General features: G+C 42.0%; 1 protein-coding gene across 1 annotated transcript; it reads right to left on the bottom strand.

Moving 5' to 3' along the window:
• Window positions 1-2,399: 2,399 nt before the first annotated feature.
• On the bottom strand, window positions 2,400-7,961 carry KCNE1 (potassium voltage-gated channel subfamily E regulatory subunit 1). The gene is made up of 2 exons (XM_038371452.2): window positions 7,740-7,961; window positions 2,400-5,258 (listed from the first exon to the last, which is right to left on the bottom strand). Exon 2 carries the CDS (start codon window positions 5,218-5,220, stop codon window positions 4,840-4,842), a length of 381 nt encoding a protein of 126 aa, XP_038227380.1. The 5' UTR covers window positions 5,221-5,258; window positions 7,740-7,961; the 3' UTR covers window positions 2,400-4,839.
• Window positions 7,962-17,712: the final 9,751 nt, after the last annotated feature.

Here is a 17,712-nt window from a genome sequence, read left to right as displayed (position 1 = left end):
TGAAGTCCATCCCGAGAGAACTGTCCTCTGTCGGTGAATACCTCCCAGTGGCCATACATCCCAAAGCCCTCCTTATAGCACCACTGCCTAAGCCATCTGTTGACAGTCATAATCTTGTCACACCTTTGTTGCCCTTCTCTAGGAACAGGCAGGATCCCACTAAAGATCACCACTGTAACCCCTAGGTCCTTTTCTGCAAAACTGCTGCCTAGCCTCTTGGTCCCTAGTCTGTAGCGGTGCATGGGATTCTTCCATCCTAAATGCAGGACTCTGCACTTGTCCTTGTTGAACCTCATCAGATTTCTTTTGGTCCAGTCGTCTAATTTGTCTAGGTCCCTCTGTATCCTGTCCCTACCTTCCAGTGTATCTACCACTCCTTCCAGTTTAGTGTCATCTGCAAATTTGCTGAGGGTGCAATCCTCCAGATTGTTAATAAAGATATTGAACAAAACCGGCCCCAGGACCGACCCTTGGGGCACTCCACTTGATACCAGCTGCCAACTAGACATGGAGCCATTGATCACTACCCATTGAGCCTGATGATTTAGCCAGCTTTCTATCTACCTTATAGTCCATTCATCCAGCCCATGCTTCTTTAACTTGCTGGCAAGAATACTGTGGGAGACCATATAAAAAGCTTTGCTAAAGTCCAGGAATAACACATCCACTGCTTTCCCCTCATCCACAGAGCCAGTTATCTCGTCATAGAAGGCAATTAGATTACTCAGGCATGACTTGCCCTTGGTGAATCCATGCTGACTGTTCCTGATCACTTTCCTCTTCTCTAAGTGCTTCAAAATTGATTCCTTGAGGATCCTGCTCCATGATTTTTCCAGGGACTGAGGTGAGGCTGACTGGCCTGTAGTTCCCTGGATCCTCCTTCTTCCCTTTTTTAAAGATGGGCATTACATTAGCCTTTTTCCAGTTGTCTGGGACTTCCCCCGATCGCCATGAGTTTTCAAAGATAATGGCCAATGGCTCTGCAATCACATCCGCCAACTCCTTTAGCACCCTCGGATGCACTGCATCCGGCCCCATGGACTTGTGCTCATCCAGCTTTTCTAAATAATCCCAAACCACTTCTTTCTCCACAGAGGGCTGGTCACCTCCTCCCCATGCTGTGCTGCCCAGTGCAGGAGTCTGGGAGCTGACCTTTGCATGGAGACAGAGGCAAAAAAAGCATTGAGTACATTAGCTTTTTCCACATCCTCTGTCACTAGGTTGCCTCCCTCATTCAGTAAGGGGCCACACTTTTCTTGACCTTCTTCTTGTTGCTAACATACCTGAAGAAACCCTTCTTGTTACTCTTAACATCCCTTGCTAGCTGCAACTCCAAGTGTGATTTGGCCTTCCTGATTTCACTCCTGCATGCCTGAGCACTATTTTGGTAACAGAGTTCCTATGGTATGGAGGGCTCTGCCTTGGGGTGAATCCTTAATTAATTGGATGGTTTTTTACAAACATGGTTAAAACTGTGCGTGATGTGCATCTAAAAGATGAACCAATTGGTATTTTCCTCTATATAATGTTGGGCCAGATCCTCACCCTGGGGTAATTCAATGGGTGCCAATTTACACCAGCCAGTGATCTGGCCTATGACATCATTATTTTTCCCCTACATTATACAGCCTATAATTAGACTTATAATGAAGATATAAAGGTGCTTAGTTATGACACTGCTGAGTATGCTCAAAAACTAAAAGCAAGAGGTCGGTAAATAGTTATTCAAACAGAAACATAGACTTTTACGTAACTCTTAAGCAAACATCTGGGATGTATTAGCAGGAGTGTTGTAAGCAGGACACGAGAAGTAATTCTTCTGCTCTAATGCACACTGATTAGGCCTGAACTGGAGTATTGTGTCCAGTTCTGGGTGCCACATGTCAGGAAGGATGTGGAGAAATTGGAGAGAGTCCAGAGAAGAGCAACAAAAATGATTCAAGGTCTAGAAAACATGACCTATGAGGGAAGATTGAAAAAAATTTGGTTTGTTTAATCTGGAGAAGAGCAGACAGAAGGGGGACCTGATAACAGTTATCAAGTACATAAAAGGTTGTTACAAGGAGGAGGGAGAACAATTATTCTCCTTAACCTCTGAGGATAGGACAATAAGCAATGGGCATAAATTGCAGCAAGGGCGGTTTAGGTTGGACATTAGGAAAAACTTCCCATCTGTCAGGGTGGTTAAGCCCTGGAATAAATTGCCCAGGGAGCTGGTGGAATCTCCATCACTGGGGATTTTTAAGAGCAGGTTGAACAAACACCGTCAAGGATGGTCTAGATAATACTTAGTGCTGCCATGAGTGCAGGGGAGTGGACTAGATGATCTCTCGAGGTTCCTTCCAGCCCTATGATCTTATGAGGAATGATATCTGAGGCTACACCAGATTTTTGTAATTATACGTTTTATTGATTTTGTAAAAAGGAAAATGATTTTCACAAAACAAACTGGAAAAAAATTATAAGAATAAAAGTTAACATTCAAAGTTTATGGTGTACTTTTACACCACCATTGAAAAGCCAATTAATAGCTCCTCTATAGAGGAAATAATTACTATAAAATTGTTTTCCCCCCTTTTATAAATAAAAAAAATTATAGGTTTAAAACAACATAGAAGTTATATAATAACTAAAAAAGTCAGTCACCTTCACCACTAATAATTATATTGCAAGTAATGTACATTCTTTTTAACAAGGACACTGTCATGTAGTTTAGGGCCAAAACTTAGGTGGGGGGAGTTGTTTGTTTACCAGACTTTCAACAAAAGCAAACATGAATAGTGTTTGTCAAAATGTTTTAGTTGAATTAAACTCATTTTTGTTCAGATTTAAACATTTCCCGGCAACGTTTCACTCTAAGCTGTACAGCACAGACCTACTGCAGGAGAACTAGAAAGCAAAACTGCTTAGCCTGTTTTCATTTGAGGGAAATGCAAAAAAATAAACAAACAGCATAAATTGCACTAAGAAGAAAAGTTCCAAGCCAGGAAGGTTCTTCTCCCCAAAGTCGGAGGGCGTTTGGTTACATTGTTTTGTTCTAGAAAAAGGGAATCAGATAATAACAATGACTGAGATTCTCAAAGCAGCCTAGGGCACATAAAACATATACCTTCCACTCAGATTAATGGAAGGTACTTGTCTAAATCCCCTAAACTGCTCTGACAATCTCCACCAATTATTTTCAGCTATTGTTGGTAGCACAATAAGCACGAACATTAATAGCACAAGCAATATTTTTAATAGTATGATGATTTCTTATGACAATGTCGTGCTTTAAGGAGTACCTAAGCTTAGAAAGAGAACAGTCAGTGAATTACAGCAATATGTCTTCCAAGTATGTGGCATGGCACATCCTGGGTGCTCCACTTATCTTTCCAGCCCTCTGCCTACTTGTCTCTGCAGCTGAAGTGGCTCTCCACATGCATTACCCCGACCCAGAGAGGAGTGTCTTCCCACCTCAAGTTAATTATAAGAAATTTTGAACCAGACACTGTACATGCGATGTGCAGCTGAAATGGCATTTTTGCTCAGACCATGCTCCTTTGAGATCAGGCACAGAGGTGAGGTGCCGGGATCCCTGTTTTTGAGCATGTGTTGCCTGAGGAAGGCATATTCCCCTGTTTTTGCAGAGACAGGTAATGCTGCTGTTTATTTTAGGTTTTCCCCTTCCCAAAGTTGCTGAGTTCAGCTGATGCTTTCAGCTTGACTCAGAACCAAACAAATGGCACTGGACAGGTAGAAAAATCTTCTTGCCATCAGCTGGGCTGCGCTTTGGCCACTGTGTAATAAAGGACATTTGCTGAATGTAAAACTGTCATTTTGGAGCATTCTATGGAACTACTCACAAGCGTGAAGTTAAGCACGTTTGTAAGTGCATTGCTGAATTGGTGCTAAATATCAGAGATTTGCTACACAAACTCATCACATAGCATGAAATTCACCCTGTGCACTGGCAGCACAAGATCTAAGCGCCATTTAAATCCCATCAAAATAGTATGTTAGCGGAATGTAAGTGATGCACAGACATTGTGTTCACCTTGTGCAGTTGGGTGAATTTCATCTCTAGTGCCTAATCTTTCTTCATGAGGAGGGAGAAAATATAGAGCGGGGCTAATCTGTAGAGTCAGTTGGAAAATTGTATTTACATTTTTCACAGAACAGTTTTCTGGTTTTTTTTACATGCAAAACTGGAAACCAATTTTTTTCTCAGATTTTCATCAAAAACTTGGACAGAAACAAAAATCTTCCACAAAATTTCTCATTTAGTAACAAGATTGTTTTTCCTTCAAACATTTTTTGAATGACAAATTTTAACCAGCTCTATTGATCAGCTTTTTCCATATTTTGAAAGGGTGGAATTGCCTAGATGCTACTTGATTGTTAACATTTCTAGTGTGTGCTAGATGAATTCCTGTTTTAGTCATGCAGATTACTACAAATGCTACCAGCAGGTTGTAAATTTTGATCATTGTAAGAATATGGGATGCAGTCTCAAAGTATAAAACACTTTTTAAACTAGCCTCATTGGTGAGGACAATGCAGTTATGCTGATTTACATGAGCTGAGGATCTGGCTCCTACTGTTCTTGATCTTAGAGATTACTGCAACCTGATATTCAAGGTTGAAAGCTTTGCAGCACAATTGTTCAATTTCATGGAACAAGGAGTGTATAAAATGCAGTGCTACCACATCATGGTAGATGCTTTGCAAAAAGAGATTTTGTGTTCTACATGCAAAATTATTTTGCACCATGTGGGCCACCAGCAATTTCCATTTGTACCAGGTGAAGACCTGGCTCTATACCTGTAAGGTTAACAGACCATCTTTTCTCCCATTTCTCTATGAAGACTTCACCTGAGGAATCTGATTAATAGGTTGCTCCACAGCAAGCTGGTTCTCAAACACACAGCACGATTTATAACTTCCCACAATTCTTGCGTGAAAATTTGCCTCATCCAACTTATGCCAAATATCTGTTTCAATGTACACATTGTATGGGTCATTTGAGTGCTCAAGCTTTTTGGAGCGGATGTTGCTAAGCATTGTTCCAAATGTGAAAAAGCCAAAGAAACCAAGCAACAAGAGCACATAGATGATTTCCAGATTGTCACTGGGTTTTCCAGCCTGAGAAGATGCAGAGTTATTTGTCTGGTCTACATATTCTTGTAATAATTTGGAGAGGAGTGAATTCAGTGCCGTATCATTAGACAGCGTTGCCATCTTCTTCCGTCACTCTTTCCTTTCTGAAGTGGTGATTTCTAGAAAAGCATAAAAACCAAGTACACTTTTAAAACCCAATGTGGCAATAATTCTGTACAATTTATAAATATTCTGTCTGTCTTCCTTTCTTAGAGAAGAAAACTATTTCATGGGAGAATGCTGAACTTAGAAACAAAATATTTCAAACCATATCATCGGCTGGTGTAAATTGGCATAAATCTATTAAATTCAGTGAAGATGTATTTAATTTCAATTTCCATTAGCTGAGGACCTGTCCCTTCATGTGTAAATTTATAGTAATGTTTATTATGTAAGTACAAACATCCTAAATAAATTACTACTGCACTCTCTGTCTGTTTCCCCACTGTGGAAACAGTAGGTGACAGAAGAGGCAGCAGCCTCCAGAGCAGGAGCTCCTAGGGGTTGGTGATGAAAAGTGCTTCCCTACCTCCAATAAAACAAAAACCTACCACCCTCCTGTATTTTCCACTAAATGCATCCGATGAAGTGAGCTGTAGCTCACGAAAGCTTATGCTCAAATAAATATGTTAGTCTCTAAGGGGCCACAAGTACTCCTTTCCTCCTGTAACTGATTCACAGAGCCCTTCTCAAAGAAAGCCACCATGCAGCTGTGAATTTTGCTGGATGGTTAAGCTGACCTCTGGTGGCATACCTGCAAATCAGGAATACTGCCATATAGAGTGCAATCAAATCACTTTGGCACCCGGAATCAAAGATTTTTGGTAATCAATTCTATTTTGATTGAGAGTTTTACACAAGAAGCTTAATGATCAATTTCCCCTTTAGAGTCTCAACACCAGACATCCTGTGCAGTAAATCCTTTCAGTGGATAAGAACAATGTACCAGGATTGCAATACCCAAGTCTCCCTAACCAGACAATATAACTGACATGTCACTTTAATCTTAGTACAATGCATAATTTAGCTTTTGTAATAAATTAAAACAAACATTCCCGATCGTATTATGCCCTTAGACTTTTTGAATAGCAGGTATTGTAGTTCAAGGTGACTTCACTGACAGTAATCTTGTAATAAGATAGGAGCTGTCAGTTCTTTATACAGTTTTAATGATATGAAAACAGAGTGGTTCATTTACACAGGCTCTTCTGATTTAAATGAGGTTTTTTTAACCATGTACTGTATTTTATTCACTTACATCAAGGGTAAAATTTGCTCCTGGGCAGAAGGCCAGCACAAGGTTTATGCAGGTCTTACATGCTACTTGAACTTTATTTTGAGGGCTTAAGTAGGACTTGCGTGATGCATAGATCTTGTGCTGGCCCTCTGCACGGGAGTGATTTTCACTCCAAACACTCAATTTAGGAGTAATGGCACTCAACTATGTGCTATCTTGTGAGGCTGGTTTAAATTTTCTGTTTCCAAATAGTTTATGACTAATGCTGGGCATATTTGTTGTGTGAAAGGTTGGGGTTTTTTTGGTGAAAACTGCAGATTCAGTGACACCAGAACCTTTGCAAATTCATGTCAATTTTGTCAAATTCTTTTGCCTGAAAAGAAAACCCAATTTTTTATTTTTTTGATCCAAAAAAACCCCAACACAAGTTATGATGTTTTTATTTGAAATGACTTCTACCCTCCACCCCCGCATTTTCCTTTAACTTAAAAAGGAAACAATCCAAAACAAAAAATGGTCAACACTGAAAGAAAACATTTGAAAACAGGTTGTTTGATTCAAAATGATTGTTTCAACTTTTTGATTCATGAAAAATTTCAAAACATTTCTTTTCAAATTGACCAAAACCATTTTTTTAATTGCCAGCAAACAGAAAAATCTGTTATTTACCCAGCTCTCTATATGACGTCTGTAAACAGAGATGCTATGGTGCCCTGGAAATGAAAAAAAAGAAATGGATCCTATGATTCTTTGTCCTTTATAAAAACCGCATTCATTTACCTGAAATATAATGCTATGAAAGTGAATGAAACGAAACACTAACACAAGAACAGTATGTTGGTTTCAGCACTAGAATTGTGTGAACCTTTTGCTATGAAACCCCAAACAGTGCAACATTTCCCCTGGGTTTGAATTCATTGGGTACTTGACACTCAACTCAAGTTTGTAAACATTTTGGAGAAAGCAGCCCCAGGAACTCCTGCACCTCACATTTTCTAGGAAAGATTAATGGTTTCGATCAAACCACAGGAAATTTGATGATTTCAAAACTGAAATCAGACAAAAATTGGCCGTTTGGGTTGCTGGGTGGTTCAGGTTGCTTCTGAAATTTGAAAGTATGGTTCAGTTGAGATGTGAACTGAAACAAAATGCTTACCATCAAATTTCACGTAGCAACAGTATCTTTCTACAGCATAGGAGCCCTCTGATTACCTTTTACAACACAGAGAAACTGAGTTTACCCTTTGTTTGACGAGGGTCCAAATTTTCTGCCCACAAGATGGAAAAATCTCCCTTACAAAATAATACCCAGATCCAAATTATTGCTTTAGACAAAGGATTCTGACAGGTCAAATTTACTTACAGAAAATTACGTCTTGGTAACTTGAGCTCAGCAGGCTAAAATACATTCACATTTCACAGCTGTGGACAGATTCTTTAAAAGCAAAAAAGAAAAGAAAAAAGGAAATTGAAGCCTTTCTTGGAGATAATTATTTCTACAAACTGGGTGGGAAGTGCATCAGCATTCTGAACACTGTAAAATGGAAAGTGCCACCCAATCAAATTAATTAAAAAACAAAACAAGAAATAATTTCCTTGAATCTCCCAGCTGACCATTCATTCTGGAGAGCTATTTAACTATTTGCTAATGTAAAATATTAACATACATGAGCAACCTTTAAGGACTGATCCGTTAACTTAAATGGGTTGGGAGCCCTCAGCTAATTTTCCTCCTACACATGACAATGCTTCCAAGATAACTGAACTTTCAAAGTAAACATAGTGATGGATTTGTAGAACATGTGTGTGAATTTTTAAAAATTGTGTGAGGTGTGTGTGAACTACTGCATATTACATTTGGACATTGTGTACACTTACTCCTGCTCCACTGATCTACAATGGATGGGCATAATGGACAGTTCAAAGATAGCTGTGCAAGTATAATTGTCAAAGATAAATTTGATGGACTACTTCCATTCTGGGTGGGTAAGAGATAAATGAGGAGTTTAGGAAACCCTTTAAGTCATTTATTATTGGTGTTTAAGTCATTTATTATTGGTTCTAAAATGCCAGCGGGATTTTGGATTCAGATAGAAAGACCGTTAAGAAGGGTCAGAGGGTGATACTATATTGAGACATAAGAATACAAGGCCTAATTCACTACTGCATCACTCCTGTTTAGCACTCGTGTAACTCCACTGAAACCAGTCAAGTTGCACCAGTGTAAAACTGGTGTAATGCAGTGGTGAATTAGGCCTACAGTTTCAATTCCTTGGTGGTCCTCACACAAGAATCAACCCTTGTATGTGGCAATAACTCTAGTGACTACTGTGGAGTTGCACCAAGGCTGAAATTGAACTTCTATTCTTTCATGCTCTGTTTATTCCCAATATGGGCGTCTTGTCACTTTTTCTCCAAATCCTGGCCTTACTGTGTAAGGAAATGAGGGATTCTCTCTGAACTTTCTCTTTGAATCAAGAGCTAAATTTCATTCCCTCAATTGCTGCTTGATGTAGGTACAAAAATATCCCTAGCTGCCACTTTGTTGACTTGATTTCCTCATGTGTGCAATCAGCTACATCTCCAATACCTTTCAAACATTTCAACCTCACTTCAATTAAACACAAATAAACTAGCACCCAAGCACCTGCTAGCTGTCATTCTGACAAGAGGTGTCATAGAGCAGGCCTTGCAGGAAGCTCATACAGCACTTCTGTCGGTGAGAAAAGCAGGAGAGTTTGAGGGCAGAGTTCCATCAGTTTCAGTGTGTTTTAAAATATTTATTTGTAAATGTAGCACTATTTAAAACAGAAGGAACCAGAGCCTCAGCTTCTATAAATCAGCGTAGCTCCATCTGACTTACATCAGCTGAGGGTTTGGCCCAATGTTTCCTTTCTCTATTTGTCTGCAGATATTGTTGGGGATGATTTAAATTGAAGGCTTTTCTACACTAGGATTTTTTAAACCAGTGTGCTGCACTGGTGCAAACTGTGACTTGCACTGGTACAAAACACCCTTGTGGACAAGGCTTTAGACAGTCAGTATCCCCTTTCCTTATTCAAATGTACACTGAACTATATTCACACTGCTCAGTTCTCCCTACTGCCCTCCAACAATCTCTTTATCTGCATGTACTACCTAATTATCACCCAATTAATTCTCTCTGGCCTAGACAAGAGCCCTGTCACCTGTGAAGCAAGAATGGGAGGAGATGGGAGAGGTATATTAATGGTGGAGAAAATTCTCCAGAAAACTAAAATTGCTAAATAAGCATCCAATGGCCACTTTGTTCTTGATTTGTATCTTCATCCTTTGGGGGCCTATTACCAAAGAGAAATTAGCCTGAAGTGGAAAATGACAGATATATGGGAAGGAAAATATCAGAGGCGGTTCTCTGCCTTTCAAACTAGTGCTTGAACAGTTCATGTAGCAAGCCAGAAAGTTGGTAAATAAAGCTTTCAAACCACCAGGATCCCTTTGTTTAAAAGTATATTGCTTTTCAGTGGAGTGATCACAAACAATCTCCTGTAGCCATGCAATTGCAGAATATGGGCGTTAGACGAACCAGATGAAAAGCCATTACCCACAAACACATGGAGCTCAGCACACTCTGCAACTTGATGGAGATCCAGATGAATTGTCCATGTGTGTCTCAGGGTTCCCACCTCCATGACAGGAGGCTGCTGAATGCTGGTTTGAAGACTGCCCATGAACACACCTGGTTCCAGGCCTTTCAAATGAAAGTTCAAGTACAACAGTACCATAATAAATTGTCTCTGATTTCTATCCGTCAGTTCATTACCAAATATAAGCATGTGTGACTATGAAGTGGCTGTGCTGAGAAATGAAAGACAGTCGAACCCTAATTCATCCCTAAAAGCATAGTTACAGCTATGTGAGATACACACAAGTACAATGTATACCACACAACTTGAAGGGTTCATTTCAACATGTCAGTATTCCTTTGCAGTGTATAGTCTAAATGTCTCATCTGGGTAGGTGATTCTGGCAGGCTCATGCCTGATCAGAAAGCATGCATTCCAAGGAACAAATGCTGAAAAATTCTGTGTGGCCCAATTCCCTTTTAGGGTTGTCACTCAAGGAGAGTGAGCCTATTATAATGGTCATAAAAGGACCTGATCTTGCACCTGTGATGTCCCGGGGCTATTGAAATTGGCCATAAAGTGGGCAGGATTGGGGCCAACATTTTTTTAAGGCTCCCTGTGCTTTCCTGTGCGTGCTGAGGTTAGAAAGATTTTCATAGTGTGTGTAATGTAGACACAGATGACTGTAGACACAAATGCCTGATCCTCAACTGGGTGTAAATTGATGCGAATCCCTTCAAGTCAATGGAACGAGGATGATTTACACCAGCTGAGGATCTGCCCATATCTTTCCTGCCGTAGGACCGTCAGCCATAGAAGCCTGCCCTGGAACTCTCTACAGAAGTATTTGTCTTCTGAAAATACAGCACTGTCGTAATCTTTTCATGGAGTGGTTGGGGGCTGAAAACCTGTGTGCCAATCCAACATATAGACGTTAGCACTGCCCTTTGTCCATAATCACGCCCATAAAATGTCTTGCCACAGTACTGTCCTCATCCGTTATACATAATTGTAACCAATTACATCAGAGTGAAAGTGGTTCTCTTTCCTGGCCGTTCACTCAGAGAGAATGCTAGGGTGAGCAGGTTTCTGGAGAGTGGATGTTCCACAACTGAGCCCCCATTTTTTTCATATGGCTTTTAGAAATGTATGCAACAATCTGGCATCCAGAGTGCCAAGATCCCACCAGAGACAGAACAGAAACAGGTAAAGTTTACTATGAACAAATGCTGGGCGTAGTTAGATATGTGTTTACATATCATGGTGTTGGGCACAAGAGAAACAGCCAAGATAGAGAGGGCACATCTACACAGCAGGGTTCTTTCAGCAGTGTGCGGTGTACACACACATTCAGCCCTCAGCAGAGGCATAAATAGCAGTGTAGACGGTAAAACACGGATTAAGCCAGTGGAGTAAAGACATCCTGAAGGGTGTGAGCATGTAGCTGGGGTACATACCCTACATGTTCTCTACTCACCTCCCGTCTACATTGCTATTTTTAACAATGTAGAGTTGCTCTGCTGCCCATTGATGGACCCTCTCCCCTCTACAGGGAAAGGCTCTGGCTATGGGGGGGACCACAGGGAAAGGCTGCTAGCTCCCCACTGCTGAATCCCCTCCCTGATGCAGGGAACAACTCCAGCGGGGGGAAAGGCTCTGGCAGGGGAATAGACAGCGGGGAAAAGGCTGAGCCTTTCCTTGCTGCAGTGAAAGGCTCTGAGAATGGGGAGCAGTTGATGCCTTTTCCCCACTGCCTCCCTATGCCAGAGCCTGTCACTGACTCGTGTAGCTGCACACCATGGTGTGCCTTTCACATAAACTACATAGCTACCTGTAAACTACACACGACCAGAAGTGGTGTGTAATGTAGACATAGCTTTAGGTAGGTTTATGCTTCCACTCCTGTGGAATCAGACTGTTTTCTTCAGCCACACAGATACAGAAGAGCTAGGCTAGTTGGCTTTTTCCTTTACAAAATATTATGTTCATATGATTACAAGATAGAAATTCAACTCCCACTTCACACATACGTTATGACAGCCTAAAATCATGTGCACAGTGTTTGTCCCTCCAGATCTAGCTACGCTGGGCTGATGTGCAACACATGGACTGCAAAGTGCCAGGCTGACCCCTGGCTCCATACAAATAAACAATAACAACATCAAGTTAAAGACCTTCTTCCTTTTTATTCACCTCCACAAATTGCTTTGTGGGAGGCGTATGTGAACTGTGGCTCCTGTGAGCATTATTATTTCCCCCACTCTCACTCCAGCCCCTTTGCACTGAACTTTATTTTGCAGTGCCAGCCTGTCTTAGCAAAATACAGTCAAGACTCAGGATTCCAGCTACTGCTGAGAAAAACAGAAGCAGAAACGAGTGAGCTCTGGAGACATCTAGGGCCAAATTCGTCCCCAACTTCACTGGGGTCAGAGCAGGGGAAAATTTGCTCCTAGTTCCTATGGGGGCCCTGCAAAAAAAAGTCCTGAGCAAGCACATCTGCCCAGCTGCTTGCTCTTCTCTTGATCTGTACAAAGGCTGAGAGGCAAACAGGAAAACATGCAAACTCACCAGGTTGTGCAGCTGGAAGAGGCAGGGAGCCTGTGGTCTGGGTGCTGTAAGATAGATCCTCTCACTATGAGCATGAGTGGGAGGCAACCTGAAGTCTGGGTGTTGGGAACCAGCCTCAGATTATGTATGTATGTGGGCGGGAACCTGCGATATGGGCACCTGGAGCCAACCTCAGACTGTGAGTACGGGGGACAGGGAGGCTGGGGACAGCTCTGTGCAAGAGCTGGGGGCTGGCTGGGCACGGAGGGCAGGTGCCCCAGAGACACAGCATCCCAGGGGACAGCAGATCTTCAGCAAATGAGTTGCCTCCTCTCACAAAGTAAGAACGGGGAGTGTAACTTGCACGTGGTACAACGCCCAGCACCTGGCCCTAAGAACACTCAGCCCTTGGCTCCCTTGCCTGTACCCAGGGTTCCCCTGCTCCTGGGTAAGCACCCCTAGGGCAGCCACACAATGACTCAGCCTCCTTCCTTTCATCCTATCTTCAGCACATTCTTCCCCACCCCACAGTCACCCACATGCCTGCTCTCCTGGCATTGTCCCCACGCCCGAAGACACACCAGACAACTGACTCCACAGGTCCTGCACACGCTGGTGCATCTATCAAAATTCCTTTTAACGTACTTCATCCTGCAGCCCTCACAGCCCGCTCCATTCCCCCTGCCCCACACCTCTTTGGAGTCTGAAGTAGGGAGAGAGGACAGAAGCTCAGAACAATCATTCTGATGCTCTCGGAATATGGCTCATTCTTCAGTTGCATTATAAAGTCTGTTACAGGTCGTTGCTTAGCTCTGCATTGATACACTGAATGAAACATTTTGGGAAATAAAAATCATCTGCAAAATGGCTGATATAAATGCTATGACTTTTATAGACATCTCGGTCCTGTGAGACCCCTAGAGTAGACATTGGCATTATCCTTCAGTCTTAAAGGGAGAGAGAGCCACTTCCAGCAATTGCTCCTTAAATCAAACAGACACATGCAGACTGTGGTGTGGAACACACTATTTACTTTTGCTCATTATGTGAAAAAGGTTTGCTATCCAGGACTGAGGCGTGTCTATTTCCACTGGATAAGCAGAGGGAACATTTGGCTGGCAGTCATTACTGCCTGAAAGGCTTCAGTGCCTATGTGAAATGAAGGGACGAGCTCAACTGGATAGCTTCCATGAGCCCTAAATTCACTTTTAAAATATGATTAAATGTGGCAGAACATGCCCTTCATACTCCCTAAATGCCCGTAACAGATACATCTGATAAGTCTCCCAGCATGTGCCAGCTGATAATAACTTTCTGTCCCCAAGAATTCTGATTAAAGGTAGTATAGGTTCCAAAACAGAAAATATTGCATTAATAATAAAATTACCAGCTCCTACTTCCTTTATGTAGTTGTGTTTGTTATTCATTGTACATATTCCTTCAAAATTGAGTGGTCCTTGTAGCACGATTGGACTACCGAAGAGTCTGGAACGTGACCAGTACTTAAAATGAAGGAATGAAGACTAACACATAAGCATCTTGAAATACTTCTCACACATCCTTGCCAGAAGAGTGGAGCACATTTTTCCCCCATGGGGTGGGAGTAGACACTAAAATATACCTCCTGTTGGACTATTGTATCCTGAAGATGAAGCAAGTTTTTCAAATGAAAAGAACAATAATTGCTTTAATGCACCACTTAGCATTCATATAATGCTCCCCATTAAGGGTCTGTAAAGCACTTTACAAACACTAGGTTTCAGAGTAGCAGCTGTGTTAGTCTGTATTCACAAAAAGAAAAGGAGTAATTGTGGCACCTTAGAGACTAACAAATTTATTTGAGCATAAGCTTTCATGAGCTACAGCTCACTTCATCGGATGCATTTGGACCCGATGAAGTGAGCTGTAGCTCACGAAAGCTTATGCTCAAATAAATTTGTTAGTTTCTAAGGTGCCACAAGTACTCCTTTTCTTTTTACAAACACTAGTTAGTTAAACCTTGCAGCATCCATGTGAAAGATAGGGATGGGATGTATTATTACCTCCATTATACCAATATGTGAATGGAGACTGAGGTGGGTAAGTGACTTGGCCAAGTGCAAAGAGTGAGTCAATGGTAGAGCTCGAAATATAAGAGAATCGGTCACACACTTCCCTACTGTAACTACACGACAACACTGCCTCTAGTCAAAGTAAGACGACTAAAAATGCTACAGAAGTATGTGGTAATGAATCACGTCCCTCATGTGTTGAGTTCTCTTCTGGATGAAGGTGAGTTACTTACAGCTAGAGCTGAGTGAAATGTTTTGACCAAACCTTTTTGGGGTGAAAAATGACAATTCAAGGCAACCGAAACATTTTGCATATTTATGTCAACTTCACTTAATTGTTTCAGTCAAAAAAACCCAACCAAAAAAAAAATTCTGAAAAAAAAAAGTTTTGTTTCAACATTTTCAAAATGTTTTGGTTTTTTGATTAGAAACTACTCTTGTTTTGAAATTTCCTTAAATTTTATTTTAATAAAAATAAATAAATAACTAATAATAATAAACCTTTTAAAAGTTTGAAATGGAAACAAACATTTCATTTGACTCAAAACAATTTTTTAAAATTGTTTTGGAATTGCCAGCAAACCAACAAGTCAGTTATTCACCCAGCTCTAGTTCCATCCCCTCAAAGTCAGAATCCTCTCCAGTAAGTTTAAGTGAATGCAGAGGAACTCAACGAAGAATGTTAAGGTGAACACTATGGCTCCTTAAGGAAGAAGTATGGTATTTGGTAACCAAGTCAGTAAATCTTCACTGACAACAGTACACAGATATAAAAAAATCAACGGGCTATGTAAACATGTACAGAAGGTGACAGCCTGGATTAGTAATCAGCTGCATCTGACTCTATATTATTAGACTGCTAGAGCAATGGTTCTCAGCTGGGGTACATGTACCCCTGGGGGTACGCAGAAGTCTTCTGGGGGTGGGGGTACATCAACTCATATAGATCAGTGTTTCTCAACCTGAGTGTTGTGACCTCCAGGGGGTTGCGGGACAGGTTTTTGGGGGGGGGTTGCAAATGCAGAGCCGGCGTTAGGGCATGGCAAGCAGAGCAATTGCCTGGGGCCCCGTGCCACCAGGGGCTCCAAGAAGTTAAGTTACATGCTTCAGCTCCAGGAGGCGGGGATCAGGCTTCCAACTCCTGAAAGGGGTACAGTAGTCTGGAAAGGTTGAGAACCACTGTATGCCAAAGGGAGAGTTGCAAGAAAAGAGATCAAAAGAGAATACAAAAGATTCAAGAACAAAGATGAGAAGTATTAAAGAAGAGTGTACCCAGGCAGATAGTGACAGAAGAGAGCAAAAGGACAGGCATTGTGCTAAGGCATGGCATGTGGGGGTTGAGAAGGTGGGGGGCAGTCATCTGTCATAAGGTGGATGCCACCAGAAGAAAGGTTGGGAAACAATGTAGTGGAAGTAGAACAGCTTGAATATCTGAGTGCAGTACAGGATTCTATTTATGTATCTTCCTTGTTGGATAAAATATTTGTGATACAAAGAGAAAAGAACGAAAACAGTTTGCGATGACTGTTTGCATCTCATGGCTAGAGATCTGTCTTCAGCTGCCTAACCTGACTAGGCACATTCTTTAAAAATGACTAGTCAGTTCTGAGGTGTTAGTTGATGTGGAGGAACTCATTTTCCTAAGTGACATATTGGAGACAGGACTCACAAACCACATGCCAATCTTTGGTGATAGAAAGATGCATTTTTCTGGTTAATCCAGTTAAATCCTGTCACTTGTACTATCTGGCAGACTGCCTTTCTGGCCTAGGTTTTTATCCAGTGTCTGTCACTTTACTAGGTAAATGCCACACAGCAATTAAAGACAGCATGAAGCATGCCCTAAATGTACGAAAAGGGCGCTAAAAGGAAGGTATTTCTCGGTATCTCTGTTGGAATCACTAAATCGTCAAGGCTTGTTTTTCTCATGCCCTCTCCAGTAGAAAGACCAATGTGTTCTGATATTTGCAATACTATTATTGAGATGAGTGAGGCACCTTGAGCCTTGACTACAGATGGGCCCATGAGCACTACAACAGGGACGTGATTTCTAAAGCATGGTGCACATGAATTGGTCCGTGTAGACCCTGTTGGTGTGCACTAAACGTTCCCTAGCGCCGATTAAAGCAGCACTGTTTCAAACATGCTGAGTGGAGAGTTGGCTAAGCTAGCCAACAGGAAATACTGAAGAGAAGTATGAGGCATAAGCCCTTCAAAGAGAGATTGGGGCCTTAAGTCTGAGCCGGAGGGAGGTACCTGTCTCCACTCAGGATTCACAGCTGTGAACCCTCTCCTGGAATTTTGCACCTAAGCCCTTTGTCGCTAAACTCTGAAGAGGAGGAGCCCTCCTCCCGCACCCCTTATCATCTTTAACTCAGTGCTTAAGGCACTCACCTAGGATGTGGGAGACCCTGGTTCAATCTCCTGCTCTGTCTGATGTGGGGAAGGGATTTGAACTTGGTTGCGAGGCTTATGTATTGTTCCAGGGTAGGCCTCTCGCAGTCTCACCTACTGAAGTGGTTTCTCTGGGTATAAATAATTAAAAATTGTTGGAGCAGGGGTATTGTGCAGCAGCAGCACCCGCACCTCCTCCTCCCCCCTTTGGCCTGTGCGGGGCCTGATCTGATAGGGAGCTTCTGAGCATGCCTACCAGGCTGGGCTCCCCAGGTGAATTAGGCAGGGGAATGCCTAGTTTGAAGAATTCCATTGTGGTTCAGGCATCAGCTCGCTGCCTGGGCACCTAGGCTAAGGTGGCTGTGTACATACTCTCTGGCAGGTTCTCAGGGGACTTTATCAGTGGAAATTTAAGCACCTAGGGACTTAAGGCACCTACAGGGTTAGGCAGCAACTGAGTGGGAGGTTCTAAATTTTGGAGTTAGGCACCTGACCTGGCAGTTAGGCACTTAACTCCCTTTGGGGATCTAGCTCAAAATCTCTATAACCTACTGGGTCTGCAAACAAGCAGTGTTTTCCTTTTCTTTAGTACACCCTATGCAGTAGTGACATGCTGAGCAATGGGATCCATCAGATCAGTCAGATGCTGCCTGTTTTAGAAGATTGGTCAGTAACATTGCACAAAAATCAAGGCTTTGCAGCTCTTTCAAAATTGCTTGCTGGGTTCTTGCAAACAAGG

Source organism: Dermochelys coriacea, chromosome 1 (assembly GCF_009764565.3).
Source record: "Dermochelys coriacea isolate rDerCor1 chromosome 1, rDerCor1.pri.v4, whole genome shotgun sequence".
Taxonomy (NCBI): domain Eukaryota; kingdom Metazoa; phylum Chordata; order Testudines; family Dermochelyidae; genus Dermochelys; species Dermochelys coriacea.
This window is presented reverse-complemented; position numbering and strand designations above follow the sequence as displayed.